We start from the raw sequence: 12,692 nt of genomic DNA on the forward strand, positions 1-12,692 counted from the left end.
ATCTCTTGTATTCTATAGAACTCCAGGGATCCTCAAAGCTTTTTCAAGGGTAGGAATTTTGTAGATTCTGGGACTGATATGAAACTGCAGTGTTGTTTGTAGCCTCTTATTTAAAAATAGTCTCATGGTGCTCATGGGGTGCTTTCATAGTGCCAACATTTCCATCAGCCTCTCTGCCCTATCCGCAAGACACTCCACATAAACAAAGATCTGAGTAATAAATAGTATGCTTCTGCTGTTGCCTCTGCCTACTCTCTCCTGTATAGAAATCCTAATGCCACCACGAGTAATGTATTTTATTGGAAGAATGCAAATTTAAAGGATTCCATTGCTTTAAAAGTTTGAAAAACACTATCCTAGTTTGTGTGAAGTTCATGGGAAATATTTCCTAAATGAGAAAAATTTCTGATTCTTCATATCTGTTTATCTCTTACTATCTGCATTGACTCCCCCAAACATTTTTCCTAGAGGGAAAAAAAATTCCTGAAAAATAAATTTAATTCAGACTCAGTGTCATTGTTTTATGTTTTTTGTCATTGTTTGTATAAGAAGAGATTTTAATGCAGATACCTAGTTAAATATTTTATTGTCAGAGTTTACTGAGCAATTTTTTCTAAGCAATCTGTTAACCTCAGTTTTTCTTACCCTCTAAAAGGCACTGCATAAATTTGAGGGAGGACTATTTTTAGGCTTTGTCTTGTTTTAACTAACTAATCTTGCTTTTCTTGGAATTTGTGAAGTTTGTTGTAAAGTAATTCATAGTTCTGGGTAGACAGAGGTTGATGCTTTATCCTGATTGTCCTAAATTTTTGTATTCTTTGTTTACAGAGGGTTTTACATGGTAGAACCTGATTTACTTGAAATGCGAAGTAATAAATTGATTCCCTCCACCACCCCTCTTTGTCCTCTGTTTTATGTGAAACACCGACTGAAGTGAATGTTTGCCTTATGAATTTCTCTCCATTTTAAAAGTACCCAGAGACGCACATTTTAGGGGCTCATGCTAGAATACTTTGTCATTATCGTCACACCAATCTTTCCTTTCACGTTGCCTAAACACAGCTGAGTTGGTAAGAGGAGCAAAGACAACAAGATAGCGCTGCCAAGTAGAAGGGAAGCTGTAGTGGACCCAACGAGCAGGGGCGGCGGAGCACACCCTCCATCCAATCAGCTGTGAGTGCTGTTGCTATGTGCGCTCGTACTCTGCTGCCTTTGTGAAAAACCTTACACAGAGCGAAGCGAAATCAGCACCCACGGCTGAACATTTGTTTTAACCACTGCAGACATCTGGATCCCTCAGTTACTGACTGTATAGCTATTGACAGCCAGAAGGCAACTTCTTTTGTACAAGGATTCCAGTATGGTTTTCAGTGGAAACAAAGGGCTTCACAGAGAAGGTGTGTAATGAAGTGTTTTAACGGCTTTATTTTTAAACTTCCAATTTTCAGTAGCTGTTTACAGTTGCAGTGTTTGCTTTGCGTGGATATTTAATAAACAGGTGTAGGAAAATGATCTCATGTTGAAAAACATAGAGAATTTTCTTTACCCTCAAGTAGCCTGTTTTCTTTGAACAGCATGGCTTAAAAGATTATTAAAATGCTCATCTGAACAATGAGGAGGGAGAAAAGAAACCAAAATACAATGTGCTTACTTTAATGGGGGAAAATATGACAAAAACGAGAAAACTGGGAAGAGAATAAGGTTTAGACAGAAGTATTAACTGTACTTGGGTGCCGGAGGTTTTTGTTTTTTGTTTTAGTTTTTTTAAATAGAAGCTCTTAAGGAGAATGTATTTTATAGAAGTTATGTATTTTAACTGAAATTCATTGTTTCTGAATTTGAGAGATTATCAGAATTTAGCTTAGCGAGAATTTTGACGTAGTTTTGCTGTTCTGTCTTTCTGTAAAGGGTTTCTGAAGATGCAACCTCAAATTGTATAAGCTCTTAATTGTTTGATCTGTTGGCTAGTTCTTCTCAGTTCAGATAAAGTATAGTAGTAAAATGCAACTGCAAAGACAGTGATGTGTTCTATTAAATAAATGTCCATATATAAAATTGAAAATATAAAGGATTTTGCAGACGAATTAGAAATGTATAAGATACTATTTTAAAATTAAAGCGAGCCTTAATTAAATGTAATAATTCCTTATCTGAATTAGTTAATACTGCAGATATAGTAAAGTCTTATTAAGTTAAACCTCACCAATTCAATATTTGTAATAATTAAACAAAATATGGGTTACAGCTTATTTTTATGAGATCTGGAAAAACCAGTTTATCCAACTAATTATAGGCAAGTTTTAAAATATCTTAGATAAACAGAAATCTTCACGCAGTTTCGAATATTGTTAAATTATATTTTACATAGTTGATTTAGCTAATGATTCTTTTAAATTAATTAAAGCAGAACAGAATACTAATTAATATATTGCCCATTTATAAACAGTTTTCTTTTGTTTATCTACTTTCACCTGGTTGTGTAAGTGACTTCTTTTTAATTCACTAGGTAATTTATGTTTGAGTAAAATTAATATAATATAAATTCCAAGCTAATATGTGAGCTTATTATATTTTATCTCTACAAATGATATATTTTGGAATATGATTGGTTTTGACATTATTCTCTTCAAGAAGTGCTTGGTGCTTGTCATTAGGAAGGGTTAGCATTATTTGGTAAGCGAAGAGAGATTTTTTTTCCTTGAAAAGAACTCAAAATTATTTCATGCTTTTGTGCACATTACTGACCATTTTTAAGGGTACATGTATATTTATAAAGGTATTTTATGTGAACATACATGTTGCTAAACTTAAAATCTGGCATTTCTTAGTTTTTTTCAGTTTGTAGCCAAAACTTAAACTTGATAGGAGTTATAAAAATTATGGCAAAATAAAAAAAATTACAGTAAAATAAAGCTATTATAATACTTTGTACTTGCTAGCCTTCATGATATAAAGCACTTATTTGCAGAAGAGAAGCTGGGGGGTGGGTGGGCAGGGATGGGAGGCAGAGGGATATTAAATGGGCCCAAACTCATCAAATACAGCTCTAATCCCATGGAAGTCAGTCTAGTTATTTCCCTTTTTTGAGTTATCTCTCTCATCAATTACTCATTTTATTTTTTAATTATATGACCACAGAAACCGAAGTGTTGCTTGTATTGGTTCTCCATCTGCTTGGTTTATTTCTTAAGAATTAACAGTCTTTCCAAGAGAAGGATGATTTCATTCATATGCTGCAAAAAAAAAAAAAAGGAACATGATATTGGCAAGAAATTTAGATCTGCTTCTGTGTCACACAAAAGCCTTGCCATTGTGTTGTAGAAGAAATAGTCTCGGCAGAATCCCAGACTTCATTTCTGGGCTCATCACCTAAAGATTGTTCTTACACATCTTATACATGTGAGAGTTCCTGTTCAGTAACAGAACCTCAGGGTAATAACTGATTTTTTAAAATCTGGTCAAGGCTAGTGACATTGCTAGCATATTTCAACTCTTTGAATTTATCTGTTACTTGACGATAGAATATTAATTGTCTTATTCTGTGTCAGATCTTTCTGGCTTTATTTGTTTGTACTTGTAAATATAAAAATACTTCAGTTCTCAAAAGTAGTGATTTCTTTTTTGTCTTAGCCACTTGATAGGATAGCAAATAGAAGCTTTCATATTTATCAGATGCGGTGTTTGCTGTAACAGATTTTATTTCAAATAAAATATTTTCATTTTTAAATCACCAGGCAATAATATAGAAATATGTAGATAGTATTTCATTTATAATTCTTCAAAAAATTTCTCTTATTTAGAATTTCAGGTTAAGAAGGGGTAACAATCCAAGTATTTCTTTTTCTTTTGGTCTTTTGTGAAATCTTTAAAAAAAAAAAATTTCCTACAGCAAGTATTATCCCTAAGTGTTTGATTTCTACATGTATGCTCTAAGTATTGTAATACTATATGCAGTGTTTCTTTGATTCTTTCTTGTAGAAATTCCATTCACTTATTCCTGTCCTGAACCCAGAAGAGATTTGATTATTATAGTCAACTCGGCAAGTAAATTTTGTCCGAACAACTTTTGATTAGACATTTTCATGTAGCAGCAGTGCTGTTACGTAAACTGTATTGCTTTTGCAAGAGTGGCTCAGATGGTAAAGCATCTGTCTACAATGCGGGAGACCTGGGTTTGATCCCTGGGTGGGAAAGATCCTCTGGAGAAGGAAATGACAACTCACTCCACTATTCTTGCCTGGAAAATCCCGTGGACGGAGGAGCCTGATAGGCTACCGTCCATGGGGTCGCGAGAGTCCGACACGACTGAGCGACTTCACACACACACAATCTTTATAATCTTTTTAAAAAAATCTTCAGATGTCATCGTATCTAAAATCAGAGACCCAGGTTTTAAAAACATAGTTGTTTGGAGTATTGCTTGAATCTGATTATATAATCCTTTGTGATGAGGCTGAGTTATAAGCTATTACTTGATAAACTGGAAATATTGCCTTGTTGTTTTCTTCGCTGGTCTCAGTTTTACTCATGCAAAGACTTCTGAACATCAAAGGATTTGAATTATAAGGTTTATGATAAGCACAGGGACATTAAAATTATAAATTACAGGAGGTAGTCAAGATAGAGTAGAAAAAAGAATTGGGTCCTAAAAGTCGTATATGGGCCTCTCATTTTATGTAAGCTTCTTGTTATCCAGAGTATGAAAAGAAAACTCCACCAGTTATTTGCAATGCCTGTTGTTTATGTAACATTTTATTGCTAAATATTAGCCATTCTCTTTTCTTTAAAAATTATCCTACATTTTTAATTGAGAATTTTAAGTATGCTGTAAATATAATTTTTTATATTTTTCTTCTAAGTTTCACATATGCATATATACTTTTATGCAGAATCTCAGTTTTCTAAGATACTTTATGACCCAGAAAGTCTTGGAAACTTGGGCATTTGAGCAGAAGAAAGGGCAGAGCTGGACTTTCCTAGTAGTCCAGTGGTTAAGACTCCGAGCTTCCAGTGCCTCCACTTAAGGCCAAGTGAGTTCAGTCCCTGATTGCGGAACTAAGATCCTACATGCCTTGCTTGGCATGGCCAGAAAAACAAACAAAAAAGAAGATAGGGCAAGGCTGATAGGGAAGTATGTGACTAAACCTCTGAAGAAAGATAATAGTCAATAATGGCAAGGAAATAATGAGTAAATGGGAAGGTAAATGAAGAAGAGGAGGCAGAAAAAAATTTATTTGATAACAGTGTTATTTTTGGGGTGTGTGTGTATGTGTATGCATAAAAGTTCCCACCAGACCGTCCCTGGGAGTGGAAGGGAGTTGGTAGCGGCAGCTGAGGCAGCGAGGAGGTTCCAGAAGCTCTCGGATTCTCGCGGCAGAGTTAGGGATTTAACTGCCACCATGTCTAGCAAAAGAGCAAAGACCAAGACCACCAAGAAGCGCCCCCAGCGCGCGACCTCCAATGTGTTCGCCATGTTTGACCAGTCCCAGATTCAGGAGTTTAAGGAGGCCTTCAACATGATCGACCAGAACAGGGACGGGTTCATCGACAAGGAAGACTTGCATGACATGCTTGCTTCCCTGGGAAAAAATCCAACTGATGAGTATCTGGATGCCATGATGAATGAGGCTCCAGGTCCCATAAATTTTACCATGTTTCTCACGATGTTTGGTGAAAAGTTAAATGGCACAGATCCAGAAGATGTCATCAGAAATGCTTTTGCTTGCTTTGATGAAGAAGCAACTGGCACCATTCAGGAGGATTACCTGAGAGAACTGCTGACCACAATGGGAGACCGGTTTACAGATGAGGAAGTGGACGAGCTGTACAGAGAAGCACGTATTGACAAAAAGGGGAATTTCAATTACATTGAGTTCACGCGCATCCTTAAGCATGGAGCGAAAGACAAAGACGACTAAAAAGAACTTCAAATTCCAGCCAAACGTTCCTTGTTGCCACTCTGGGTATTTCTGAGACTTTCTCTTAGAGCCTATTGCATGCCCTTAGCTTTACAGCTTCTGCCTTTCTTGTTGTATTTCTTCTCAGCCATTTGGGGCACATGCATCTCTATAATCAGACTGGATGTGGGACTTCTTGTCATTTTAAGAATAGAAAATAGGGTAATTTAACTTACCAGCTGCCGTCTACCCTCCCCGCCCCCAGTAACTGCCGTCTACAGAGTCAATATATTTTTTCAGAGAAGGTTATTCACTCAATTTTTTCTGAATCATAATTAAACTTTATGATAAAAACTTAAAAAAAAAAAAAAAAAGTTCCCACCATCGCTGGGCTGACTGACTAGAGCTGGTAAATTCACCAGGGATTTGTTTACTGGGAAGTAACTCATTTCTGACTTTTCTTTTAAATTCCTCAACTAGGTTCTGATAAGGATGACCTTGTATTTACCACTCATTAATGACAAGGGACAAGTCAGCTGTCTGGAAACCAGAAATTAAATTTTATCACATACATGATGAATGTAACTGTTTTGAAATATAGGAACTTACAGAATAAAAATCTGGTGATGTAGGGGCTAAAATTTAAAAACTCAAAATTCCAAGCCAAAATGTTCAGAAAATGGTCTTTTGTCATTTTAATAAGTACACAAAATTTCAGATTCTTTTTCAACTAATCACATTATTTTCATTGCTTTGGGTAGTGATAATTTTATGTTATTTTGGGAGAGAGAATCAGTTTGGTTCCCATCTTGGTTTTCATATTTTCATCAAGTGCTAAGATTTTGTGATTCTTAGATAAGCATATTTAGTCTTCCACTTCGGCTGAAGATAAAGTTTAGCTTATTGAAAATTAGAGAACCAGCAAATGTAAAGAAAAGACAATCTCTTACAGGTTTGCTCCATTTTTTTTTCACTGTCAGTGCATTCAGTGGTACTGCCCAAGTGGCTTCTGCATTGGATCCAGAAACTATTTTACATCTAACAAAAGGGTAGGAGAACCTTTTTAGAAATACATTTCCTGGTTTTACCTGACTGCATTGCATTGGTATGTTTGTTTACCTTAAATCATTTATTCTGAAAATATCCACATAGAAAAAGAATTAAAAAATTGCTCTATGTCATTGTTTTATATTTTTCATACTGACTGAAAAATATCAACCCTCTTGCTAGAAAAAAATGCATCTAATGTATATACATAGATAATTTTGTGGAAAATAGCCAAAGGTTCATAAATTCTCTTAAGAAATCTTATTAAACATAATTTGGTTTTAGTCAGAGAATAAAAGCATTAATTTTAGAGAAGTGAGGTTTAAAACAGATTGGATAAGAACTTCAGGATATGAATGGAAGCAAAGTATTAAGTAGTGAGTGTGCAGTGCTGTTTTGTTACTTTTGAGGAGAGGGGAAATGTTCTAACATGTACGCCATACATTAGTACTCTTGCAGATGGATTTGTCCTGGGGAGGACCCCACAGTCCTGTGCTGACTCCTCTATTCTGGATGAGCTTCTGATAGAGAACCTAGTCAAAAGGACCAGGCCTAGAATGTGTAATATCTAGATCTGAGGACCTACATATCACCTCTGAGTTGTAGGTTGAGATTACAGGAAATCTCAGATACCTCCTTTGGCCTTAGACTTTCACCTGGGTGCTCTTCCAGAAATTGCTGTGTGCTAGAGATGACAGACCCACTGCAGTGGATGGTACCTAGTTCCATCTTTGCTCTAGAGAACTGAGCAGAACTGATCTTAGTGTGTGTGCTCAAGTTTTCAACTCTTAATTAAAAACAACTCTGCATCCACTTTTTATTTCTGCTGGAGTTTTAGGATTCACACATACCAACAGTCAGTGGAAAATACAAATGTTGAGGGTGCTTAGAAGAAGGAGTCATGCATGTGGTAGAGGGAAGGAGATCGAAAGGACAGAGTGTATTTTGGGGAACCAGCCTATGTTATAACCATATTCCCATGAGGTAAAAATGTAAGAAAGACTAAATTAGGTCAAGCTTGAGGATAATTTTGGAAAGCTATGTGCCAGTTATCTGAGTTTAGTAAAGCTGGAACAAAACAAAACAGCACTAGAATAGTAGATGGTTGCTTTTTTAGCACAGGGTCATCTTTGGAGTGTAGAGCTAAATCTAGAACATGTGGTTTTGAGAGACAGGACTTTGCTTCCTTTTGTGGCAGTGTTTTCTCAGCTTTTCGTCCCCTACTTCTTTCTGCATGTGGTGTGGAGTGATAACACCTATATGATCAGAAGTATTCCCACAAAAGACAGTCAAAAGGACAATATTTTCTACTTTAGTATTTTCAGGCCCTGAAACGGTAGTGAATTAGGCTTAATGATTTACACAGAGAACAGAGAAAGTAGAAAATAAGATCAGTGCAAGTAAGAAAGAAATGAATAAAATCTGTATAGCTCTGTTTGTGTCTGTGTATCTGTGGTGTATGGCGAAAAGCACAATCCTGGTAACCTGAACTTAAGGAGTCAAAACAAATGGACACTAGTAAATTTTGTCAATGACCCTGACAGGTTCTAATGGTTTCATTTTAAATATCAAGTCTTCTAGGAGCTTTCTCTGATATCTAAGATTGAGTTCCCACCTAACCATTCCCATAGCACTGAAATATACTTCTGTTATTTATCAAGCATCACCCTGAATTAGCTTTACCTGAAAGTACTCCACAAGACTGTCCTCTGCTTGAAGGCAGAACAGCAGCTGATTCTGCCATTGCCTTCGGAAGATGAGGTGGGTTTCACTTGAATTTTTTGACACATAGAGACTTAGTTTTCCACTTTTACCTTCTAGCCAATATTTAAATTGCTTAAAATTTAGTTTTCTTTCTAGAGCTTAAGTTTCCCTCCACTCATCACATAAGTAGTCAATAGGTTGGTATGAAGAATTCTGTTATTCCTTAAAAGACTGTTGAGACCTAGAATTTCCAATAACAGATATGGAAATTAGAACTCAGAAAGTGCTCTCTCTCCTTTTAATATTTTTAAATTATATGTTTTTGCCCTGGCCTAGAGATTTGGTGACTACCTAATGCAATTTTTAAAATTTCAAAAACAGGTATTTCCTTGTCCCATTCAAGAAAATCATATAGATAAGGGCATTTAAAAAACTCACAAAAAACTATTTCAGGGCAAAATATTAAATTCAAGATAATTATCTGGACAGGGAAACAGCAAGCCTTTATCACTTTAACTGGAAGTAAGCTTACTTACTAAAATAAGTAAGAAAACAAAATGTGATGCAGTATTAACCATTCATTATTTTAGCAAGTGTTTGCGAGCTTGTTCATGCCAAGTACTATGCTGGGCAACTATAAGAGATGATCCTTCTTCTCATGGACCTTAGTGGGTTAGAGAAGAGAGGTAAATAGTGATTTATTTGTGTGTGTGTGTGTGTGTGTGTACTAAAATTTAGGAAGGAAAAACATAAGATACAATGGACTCGTCTCCTAAAAACAATAAAACATCATGGGAGGGTATAATAGGACCAGATGAGCTTGGATAAGACCTAATTAAGAATTGTGTATTTAAGCTGAACTAGAGCTCATCACATTATTTTATACCCTATTCTCTTAATCTTTAGAACTTTGATCAAGTGGTAAAGTTAAATTTTTAACTTCATAAATGTGTAAGTCGTAATGTAATTTTAAAAACTCATGTACAAGAGTAACAAATCTAATTTGGAATGAACTTAGAGAAATTTTTAATATTTAAATTATTTATAAATTTTTGGGTGCACTGGGTCTTCTTTGCTGCACGTGGGCTTTTGCTAGTAGTGGCAAGTGGGGGCTACTCCCTAGTTTTGGTGCACGGGTTTCTCATTATGGTGGCCTCTCTTGTTGGGGAGCATGGGCTCTAGGTGCACAGACTCAGTAGTTGCAGCTCCCGGGCTTTAGAGCAGAGGCTCAGTAGTTGTGGCACATGGGCTTAGGTGCCCTGCAGCATGTGGGATCGTCCTGAATCAGGTATCAAAACGGTCCGCTGCATTGCAAGACAGATTCTTAACCACTGAACCACCAGGGAAGCCCTAGAAAATTCTTTATGAAGAAAAAATTTTAAATCTTCAAAAGAATGTGAATGGTGAGATTTGAACCTTTAAAATGCAGTTTTTAAAAAGTTGGTTGAAGTGATTTTTGAGTCACTAGCTCTGATTTTGGGGAATCATTGAAAAATTACTGAAGTATCAAGAATGGAAAAGCAGTAAGTGTTAGAGTTGGAGTGCTCTCCTAAAATAATACACAAAGGATAAATCACCTCCTTACCACAGAGTTTTCCCGTGGTGTGACTTTAAGAATACTGGCATAGTTGGAGAGAAGGATTAAAAAGATTGAGGTGGGGCTATGAGGCTTGTGAGGAGGGGAGTGCTGGAAACAAGAAATTCTAGTTATTCAATGGAATAAAGAAGGGATAAGATAGCTCGAGGTGGCCCTGTGAGAGAATAAGATCAGGTGGGCCAGAACGTTTGATGCATAAAGGGCAGTAATGACTAAATAGGTTTAAAAAAAGTGAGATAGCATCCCTGTTCACCTCATCTTTCACTGGTCCCCTTTATGAATCCAATGCTCTGACCAAACTGAGAATGCTGAGAGATGAGATATGGAAGGTTGTTAGTAGAAGCAGCCAGACTTTACCATTGAGGACTTGTTGGAGACAGGAGAAAGGGAAGAGGCATAGATCATTCTAAGATTTCAAGTCACAAAAAGCAAAAACAGCTGTAGTTGGAAACAAGTTTTGTACTCTGACCAGCACCCCATGATTATTTTTGTTTGTGGTAGCCTATATGTACCAGGATCAGTCTGTGCTTGTGGCCAAAGTGGTACTGACAGTAAATGGGATGGGAGTATTTTATAATTTCAAAAATCAGCGCATGTAGAATCAAATATTATTTTAATTGGAATAGGTGTCTTGTTTCGCATTCCTTCATTTTACAAGTAAGTTTGTTGAGGGTCACAGAGTTTAATTGACCTTTCCCGAAGTCTGGAACTAGTTCATGAGAGAGCTGAAATTGGAATCCAGATCTTCTGGCTTTTAGTATAGCATTTTTCATACTTTTTGCAAGTTACTGAAATTTTGTTTTCATTTGTTTTCTGTTTTATCGAGAGATCTATCAATTTCAAGATCTATTACAAGTGTAAAGGTTGGTCAGATCTGTTATTTAGCTATCAAAAAGTTTGGATAAAAGATCTAAGTTAAATATGGACTTAAAGCCAATTGACAAGTTTATCTTCTAAACATATGATTTTAGAATAATCTAACAATAAATAATAGCTATGCTCAATTGACGATAGTTGTAACTGTGAATCTGTTGACTGAACTAAAACCTGTTTAATCTGGTTCTAGGAAGTATACTATACTTGGCTGATTCAAGTTGATGATAATGACCACAGAGTTATCCAATAAAACATTAATTAAAAGTATTATATTAGCATTAAATCCCACTGCTTGATCATTATCTTTATCAAAGGATACTGCCTTGGCAGAGTTACACATTTGAAGGGGAAATAGAGCGATATGAAACTAAAGAAAAAAATAAAAAAGCTATTGTTTCTCATCTTACCAACCTAATATAACAAGGTGATATTTTTATATTAGCCATTTACAACTAAACTATAACTTCTATTCAAAGTAATTCATCTCTCCACACTTGTGCAGAGGTCAGTGAATGAATCCACTTGAGCAAACAAATGGTTACAAGGGTGACATCGTCTGTTTGCTTCAACTGGGTGAATCACTGAAGGAATCAGTGGGTATTCTTTCTTAGTGCTATTACATCAACTCATTTGCTTTTTGGCAAGCTATCATTCTCATTGACTTCTGATCCATTGTGGACCGCCCCCCTTTGTAATGATTGGTAGTTTTCCACTTTTGTGGAATGTCATGGTCTCTACTTGCCCATCATTGCTCCTTCAAATGATAGATAAGCTTCTCAGGCTGACTGAAGTGGGAGCAGTGGAGAGGGAGAGGGGAGGGACCTCTGGAGAATGATAGCTGGGTTCTTGGTTGTTACTCACACCCGGCCTGAAGTCAAATCATTTTCAGGATAGTGGTGGTGATTCCTGAAGTTTGGTCCTCAGACCTGTGCTAGTCTAATGTAAGGTTTTTTTTCATTTGTCCATGGCAAAGATGGCAGCCATTCTCAAGAGGGACTCCTTTTCTGTGATCATGACTGTCAATTTTTTGTTACTAAATGCCTTTTCTTTTATGAAATCATGTTTTTTCTTTGTAATTTTACTTTAATTTTAGAAGTGAAATGCAGTGTTTAAAAATCTCTAGGAGTTTTAGAAAGCTTATTTTAGCAAGCTTTAGAGAGCTTATTTTTTTTTTAATTTTATCATTTCAGATAATCTTTAAATAAGTTTATACATTATTAAAAAAAGTAAATATAAAGTTGTGTGTATTGCTGTTTAACTTAATGGATTTTTTATGCCTTTTTATAAATAATATAATTATTTTAATGGCTGTAGGATATTCCATCGTGTTGACATAACATCAGTCAAACCTTTTTCCATAGTAATTTTTAAAAATACTCTTTACTTCTATAGTAGATAAAACATGGCTTTTCACTGTGATTTTAATTGTTATTTCTTTGATTAAATATCCTCTCTAGAGAGATTAAACATTCTGGTCTGTGTTTACTTATGTGAATTCTTTTCAAATTTGAAAGTAGCAAATTTAATTAAAATAGCATATGGAATAATTTAATATATGTAGGAACACTTTG

At 35.7% G+C, this 12,692-nt stretch overlaps 1 protein-coding gene and 1 pseudogene across 6 annotated transcripts in view; both read left to right on the forward strand.

The window, feature by feature from the left end:
• ATOSA (atos homolog A) overlaps positions 1-12,692 on the forward strand; it is an 84,072-nt gene that overhangs the window by 23,942 nt on the left and 47,438 nt on the right. For 2 of the 6 annotated variants that reach the window (XR_002313831.2, XR_002313830.2), the window contains exon 1: positions 1,119-1,397. The exons of 1 other annotated variant lie outside the window; for it this stretch is intronic. Coding sequence is in view for 2 of the 5 variants with exons in the window: in XM_020893249.2 (XP_020748908.2) it covers positions 1,361-1,397 (37 nt within the window). In the remaining 3 variants the exon portion in view is untranslated. Of the gene's footprint in view, positions 1-1,118; positions 1,398-12,692 lie in introns of those variants that run through there. 3 more of the 6 variants (XR_002313829.2, XM_020893249.2, XM_020893248.2) reach the window with 3 other exon arrangements.
• Positions 5,259-6,201, forward strand: LOC139035636 (myosin regulatory light polypeptide 9 pseudogene; annotated as a pseudogene).

The sequence above is a fragment of the Odocoileus virginianus genome, chromosome 6 (genome assembly GCF_023699985.2).
Source record: "Odocoileus virginianus isolate 20LAN1187 ecotype Illinois chromosome 6, Ovbor_1.2, whole genome shotgun sequence".
NCBI lineage: Eukaryota > Metazoa > Chordata > Mammalia > Artiodactyla > Cervidae > Odocoileus > Odocoileus virginianus.